This window comes from Pygocentrus nattereri, chromosome 9 (assembly GCF_015220715.1).
Source record: "Pygocentrus nattereri isolate fPygNat1 chromosome 9, fPygNat1.pri, whole genome shotgun sequence".
Taxonomy (NCBI): domain Eukaryota; kingdom Metazoa; phylum Chordata; class Actinopteri; order Characiformes; family Serrasalmidae; genus Pygocentrus; species Pygocentrus nattereri.
This window is the reverse complement of record NC_051219.1, coordinates 2,047,134-2,054,633: the sequence shown is the minus strand read 5'-3', so window position 1 is coordinate 2,054,633 and position 7,500 is coordinate 2,047,134. Positions and strand designations below refer to the sequence as shown.

Sequence of the window (7,500 nt, the reverse complement as noted above, 5' to 3'; positions counted from 1 at the left end):
TCGTGGCATACCTCAACACACCACACACCGCACCTCTCGCGGTATACCTCAACACACCGCACCTCAACACACCACACACCGCACCTCTCGCGGTATACCTCAACACACCACACACCGCACCTCTCGCGGCATACCTCAACACACCACACACCGCACCTCTCGCGGCATACCTCAACACACCACACACCGCACCTCTCGCGGCATACCTCAACACACCACACACCGCACCTCTCGCGGTATACCTCAACACACCACACACCGCACCTCTCGCGGCATACCTCAACACACCACACACCGCACCTCTCGCGGTATACCTCAACACACCACACACCGCACCTCTCGCGGTATACCTCAACACACCGCACCTCTCGCGGTATACCTCAACACACCGCACCTCTCGCGGTATACCTCAACACACCACACACCGCACCTCTCGCGGTATACCTCAACACACCACACACCGCACCTCTCGCGGCATACCTCAACACACCGCACCTCTCGCGGTATACCTCAACACACCGCACCTCAACACACCACACACCGCACCTCTCGCGGTATACCTCAACACACCACACACCGCACCTCTCGCGGCATACCTCAACACACCACACACCGCACCTCTCGCGGCATACCTCAACACACCACACACCGCACCTCTCGCGGCATACCTCAACACACCACACACCGCACCTCTCGCGGTATACCTCAACACACCGCACCTCAACACACCACACACCGCACCTCTCGCGGCATACCTCAACACACCACACCGCACCTCTCGCGGCATACCTCAACACACCACACACCACACCTCTCGCGGTATACCTCAACACACCACACACCACACCTCTCGCGGTATACCTCAACACACCACACACCGCACCTCTCGCGGTATACCTCAACACACCACACACCGCACCTCTCGCGGCATACCTCAACACACCACACACCGCACCTCTCGCGGCATACCTCAACACACCACACACCGCACCTCTCGCGGTATACCTCAACACACCACACACCGCACCTCTCGCGGTATACCTCAACACACCACACACCACACACCGCACCTCTCGCGGCATACCTCAACACACCACACACCGCACCTCTCGCGGTATACCTCAACACACCACACACCGCACCTCTCGCGGTATACCTCAACACACCACACACCGCACCTCTCGCGGTATACCTCAACACACCACACACCGCACCTCTCGCGGTATACCTCAACACACCACACACCGCACCTCTCGCGGCATACCTCAACACACCACACACCGCACCTCTCGCGGTATACCTCAACACACCACACACCGCACCTCTCGCGGTATACCTCAACACACCGCACCTCTCGCGGCATACCTCAACACACCACACACCGCACCTCTCGCGGTATACCTCAACACACCACACACCGCACCTCTCGCGGTATACCTCAACACACCGCACCTCTCGCGGCATACCTCAACACACCACACACCGCACCTCTCGCGGTATACCTCAACACACCACACACCGCACCTCTCGCGGTATACCTCAACACACCGCACACCGCACCTCTCGCGGCATACCTCAACACACCGCACACCGCACCTCTCGCGGTATACCTCAACACACCACACACCGCACCTCTCGCGGCATACCTCAACACACCACACACCGCACCTCTCGCGGCATACCTCAACACACCACACACCGCACCTCTCGCGGCATACCTCAACACACCACACACCGCACCTCTCGCGGTATACCTCAACACACCACACACCGCACCTCTCGCGGTATACCTCAACACACCGCACCTCTCGCGGTATACCTCAACACACCACACACCGCACCTCTCGCGGTATACCTCAACACACCACACACCGCACCTCTCGTGGCATACCTCAACACACCACACACCGCACCTCTCGCGGCATACCTCAACACACCACACACCGCACCTCTCGCGGCATACCTCAACACACCACACACCGCACCTCTCGCGGTATACCTCAACACACCACACACCGCACCTCTCGCGGTATACCTCAACACACCACACACCGCACCTCTCGCGGTATACCTCAACACACCACACACCGCACCTCTCGCGGTATACCTCAACACACCACACACCGCACCTCTCGCGGTATACCTCAACACCACACGCATCCCGCGCCATACCTCAACACACCACACACCGCACCTCTCGCGGTATACCTCAACACACCACACGCGGCCCACGGCACACAAAATATCACACACAGCTCGCGACACTCAACACACCAGAGCACCATGGTGCTGGGAAGTACGGACCTTCGATGGCTTTATATTCCGGGTGTTTCACACTAGTTTTCTGGTCCGCTTGCTCTGTGACTTCGGTACGTTTGGTGGAGTGTGAAAGCGGTTTTCAAGCCCGGGAGCGGAACAGAGAACCGAACTCTGGTGGGTCGGCTGCGCGTGTGGAACCTCTCCGCGCCTGGCACCGTGTGACCGGTTCACTGTGTAACGTGGCGGCTTCAACTTACTCTGACACTTTCGTGACGCGGGAGAGGACCGCTGTGGACAGCGGAGGACAAAGCGCCGTTATAATAAAAGGCACCAAACGGACGAAACTGCGCTGACCACGCGCTGACCACGCGCTGACCACACGCTGACCACGTGCTGACCACGCGCTGACCACACGCTGACCATGCTTACACAACCGATCTAAGGTTCGGAAATAATTGAAAGCAATAACGAGCCCAGAATCGGTCCCGCGTGTGAACGAGCGTGAAAACCTCAAACTCTGGACTTTAAAGCCACAGTCCAGTCAGACAGGACTAGGCTAATGGGGCCAGCAAGTAACGTGTGTGTGTGTGTGTGTTATATAAAAGGTCTGGTGGACCAAATTAAGTGATAAGAGCTCGTGTCTGTAGCTACTGCATAACAAAGGAAAATATAAACAGCAGTTAATGACCCCCCCCCCCACTCACACACACACACACACACACACACACACACACACACACACAGTGACATTTCAGAGATTAGACTGGTTTTGACCTTTAGCCTTATCTGGAGGACCGCTAACCACACTACACTGTCTCTCACCTCTCTGCCTGTCTCTCTCTCTCTCTCTCTGTCTGTCTGCCTGTCTCTCTCTCTCTGTATCTGTCTGTCTCTCTCTGTCTGTCTGTCTCTCTCACCTCTCTCTCGGTCTGTCTGTCTCTCTCTCTCCCTCTCTGTCTTGGTCTGTCTGTATCTCTCTGTCTGTCTCTCATCGTCTCTCACCTCTCTGCCTGCCTGTCTCTTTCTCTCTTGGTCTGTCTGTATCTCTCTGTCTGTCTCTCACCTCTCTGCCTGCCTGCCTATCTCTCTCTCTCATATATATATATCTGTCATATGTCTCTCCCCCCTTTCTCCACATCCAACTGTGCACTCTCAGTTCTGTCTGGCCCTCTTACTGTCTCTCAGAGAGAGTGAAAGGATGAGAGGTTGAGATTTAGAGAGTGAGCTCAGTGGAGGTGCTGGAAGTGAGTGAGTGATGAATCGACTGAGAGAGAGTGAAAGGATGAGAGGGTGAGATTTAGAGAGTGAGCTCAGTGGAGGTGCTGGAAGTGAGTGAGTGATGAATCGACTGAGTGAGAGTGAAAGGATGAGAGGGTGAGATTTAGAGTGAGCTCAGTGGAGGTGCTGGAAGTTAGTGAGTGATGAATCGACTGAGAGAGAGTGAAAGGATGAGAGGGTGAGATTTAGAGTGAGCTCAGTGGAGGTGCTGGAAGTGAGTGGGTGATGAATCGACTGAGAGAGAGTGAAAGGATGAGAGGGTGAGATTTAGAGTGAGATCAGTGGAGGTGCTGGAAGTTAGTGAGTGATGAATCGACTGAGAGAGAGTGAAAGGATGAGAGGGTGAGATTTAGAGTGAGCTCAGTGGAGGTGCTGGAAGGCTGTGAGTGAGTTAGTGAGTGGGTGATGAATCGACTGAGTGAGAGTGAAAGGATGAGAGGGTGAGATTTAGAGTGAGCTCAGTGGAGGTGCTGGAAGTGAGTGGGTGATGAATCGACTGAGAGAGAGTGAAAGGATGAGAGGGTGAGATTTAGAGAGTGAGCTCAGTGGAGGTGCTGGAAGTTAGTGAGTGATGAATCGACTGAGAGAGAGTGAAAGGATGAGAGGGTGAGATTTAGAGTGAGCTCAGTGGAGGTGCTGGAAGTGAGTGGGTGATGAATCGACTGAGAGAGAGTGAAAGGATGAGAGGGTGAGATTTAGAGAGTGAGCTCAGTGGAGGTGCTGGAAGTTAGTGAGTGATGAATCGACTGAGAGAGAGTGAAAGGATGAGAGGGTGAGATTTAGAGTGAGATCAGTGGAGGTGCTGGAAGTGAGTGGGTGATGAATCGACTGAGTGAGAGTGAAAGGATGAGAGGGTGAGATTTAGAGTGAGATCAGTGGAGGTGCTGGAAGTTAGTGAGTGATGAATCGACTGAGAGAGAGTGAAAGGATGAGAGGGTGAGATTTAGAGTGAGCTCAGTGGAGGTGCTGGAAGTGAGTGGGTGATGAATCGACTGAGTGAGAGTGAAAGGATGAGAGGGTGAGATTTAGAGTGAGATCAGTGGAGGTGCTGGAAGTTAGTGAGTGATGAATCGACTGAGAGAGAGTGAAAGGATGAGAGGGTGAGATTTAGAGTGAGCTCAGTGGAGGTGCTGGAAGGCTGTGAGTGAGTTAGTGAGTGGGTGATGAATCGACTGAGTGAGAGTGAAAGGATGAGAGGGTGAGATTTAGAGTGAGCTCAGTGGAGGTGCTGGAAGGCTGTGAGTGAGTTAGTGAGTGAGTGATGAATCGACTGAGTGAGAGTGAAAGGATGAGAGGGTGAGATTTAGAGTGAGCTCAGTGGAGGTGCTGGAAGGCTGTGAGTGAGTTAGTGAGTGGGTGATGAATCGACTGAGAGAGAGTGAAAGGATGAGAGGGTGAGATTTAGAGTGAGCTCAGTGGAGGTGCTGGAAGGCTGTGAGTGAGTTAGTGAGTGAGTGATGAATCGACTGAGAGAGAGTGAAAGGATGAGAGGGTGAGATTTAGAGTGAGCTCAGTGGAGGTGCTGGAAGGCTGTGAGTGAGTTAGTGAGTGAGTGATGAATCGACTGAGAGAGAGTGAAAGGATGAGAGGGTGAGATTTAGAGTGAGCTCAGTGGAGGTGCTGGAAGGCTGTGAGTGAGTTAGTGAGTGGGTGATGAATCGACTGAGTGAGAGTGAAAGGATGAGAGGGTGAGATTTAGAGTGAGCTCAGTGGAGGTGCTGGAAGGCTGTGAGTGAGTTAGTGAGTGGGTGATGAATCGACTGAGTGAGAGTGAGTTACCTCGTGTTCTCCCAGACAGGCCCTGTGGAGAGAGAAACGTACAGTTAGCTTCCCAGGTAAATTTTCTCTCTCTCACACACACACACACACACACACACCCCTGTAGGTGGGCTATAATTTAGGGGGTCCAGATTACAGGTTGAGGGGTCCCGTTATAAAGCTTTATACCCCAGTCATCACTACAGTGAGGATGACCGCCACCACCCGTCCCACTAAAGCTCATCATCAGACCAGCTGTTTTCTTGGTTTCGGCCCTCAGCTCAACACAGACGTTGCGCTCTGGCCCCCCACGACAGTAAGTGTGGGCACCCCTGATCGAAGGAGAGCTTCATCAGTTATTCATTTATTTTAGGTAGAAAAAAGGACGATGAGGTCAGAACTCGGCCGCTCTGCTCACGGCCAACTAACGTTTTATAATATTTTCAATGGCACAGCAGAATTCAGCAGTCAGATATCTGGCAGTCCGAGCGGGCAGAGCCTGGGTCCCCCTCGAAGCCTCCGCAGCTACAGCCCTGACACACACACACACACACACACACACACACAGTTCAAAGCCTAGTGTGAAATGCGTCACTGCGCTTTGTGGTGCGTATTACAGGCTAACTTTGTTTAAGTTGGGAACAGAACAGCACTGTTACTCGAGGCGACTGCTTCAGAGTTCAAAGGGGAGGTGTGATGTAATACACATGTGTGGGGTTGGGGGGGGGTTTCGGGGAATTCCACCCATTTCCCCAAATTTCTGCATAGTTAAGTGGTTAAGATGTAAACACCAAACCGCTCTGAACCGCTCTGTTCTAGATAAACCTACCGAGTCAGAACTGTCCACGGAACATTTAAAGTACACAGCATTTTAAAGTCATGGTGGAGGGACACAAGCAGGGCGTTGTCGTCATGGCGACCCCTGGTTCCCATCACCACCTCTGTAAAGACATCTGAACCACCTCCCGCCAAACCGCTCGGAATCTCTGTTTACAGCTCACACACTGAACCGTGCGGAAATCTGGGAACAAGGGTGGAATTCCCCTGTCGGAGTGTGTTTAGAGTCTGTGGGTGTACGTACGTTGGTATGGGGACTTGGCAGGGAGGGCAGGGCAGAGCCTTACACTCAAATGCTGGCGCTGCCGGCTGCTCCCACGGACCAGCTAATGGAGCCTGGAACACACACACACACACACACACACACACACACACACACAGTGATGAGAGCGGAAGGAGGGGCGGTGACACATTAGTGGAGACCTACAGGGCAAAAACACGGAATTCGGTCGGGGGCTCGTTTCTTACCCGCTGGTTGGATTTGAGTAGCACCTGGTCGTGACACGGCGCTGGACACAGGTGTGTACAGCCAGGTAGGGGCAGCTGACACACCTGCTTGCAGACCGGACACGTGCCAAAATGACACCTGTGGCGCTCTCGAGAGGGGTGATGACACGACGGAGGATTCCTAGATCAAACAAAAACAACAATAAAGGGATTAACGCACGGCGCTCGCACTTCAGGCCTGTTCAGCTTCCCGTACTGTGACCGTAACACACCAGGAACAAATTACCAGCGTGACACTCTGACCACCTCCTCGTTTCTACACTCACTGTCCACTCTATCAGCTCCACTGACCACACAGTCTCACTCTGTAGTTCTACAGTTACAGACTGTAGTCCATCTGTTTCTCTGATACTCTGTTACCCTGTTCTTCAGTGGGCAGGACCCCCATGGACCCTCACAGAGCAGGTACTGTTTGGGTGGTGGGTCATTCTCAGCACTGCAGTAACACTAACACTGTGTTAGTGTGTGTTGTGCTGGTCTGAGTGGATCAGACACAGCAGTGCAGCTGGAGTTGTGTCCACTCACTGTCCACTCTATTCGACACTCCTACACATATAAAATAGAACATATAACCTGAATGGATATGAACCAGTGTGAGTACCTGCAGAGCTCTTTGCAGCGAGGAGGTTTGGTGCTTTTCTCTCTCCCACAGGGAACACTCAGAGACGTGGAACCACACGCACACTTCACCTGAACCACCTCGGGACACGGATAACAGCTCCCTAACACACACACACACACACACACACACACACACACACACACAATTAAAATGTTTATCAAGCACTTAAAAAGAACTGTTAAAGTTAAAGCAGTGGTCAGTAGCTGCAGTTGACTGGATGCTGGATAGCACCGGCTGAG

At 53.1% G+C, this 7,500-nt stretch overlaps 1 protein-coding gene across 1 annotated transcript in view; it reads right to left on the bottom strand.

Moving 5' to 3' along the window:
- Positions 1-7,500, bottom strand: part of nfxl1 (nuclear transcription factor, X-box binding-like 1) — a 42,486-nt gene that overhangs the window by 18,792 nt on the left and 16,194 nt on the right. Inside the window, exons 13-16 of the mRNA XM_037541429.1 lie at positions 7,241-7,361; positions 6,601-6,760; positions 6,377-6,468; positions 5,317-5,338 (exon numbers count right to left, since the gene is read on the bottom strand). Coding sequence (XP_037397326.1) covers positions 5,317-5,338; positions 6,377-6,468; positions 6,601-6,760; positions 7,241-7,361 — 395 coding nt within the window. The remainder of the gene's footprint in view (positions 1-5,316; positions 5,339-6,376; positions 6,469-6,600; positions 6,761-7,240; positions 7,362-7,500) is intronic.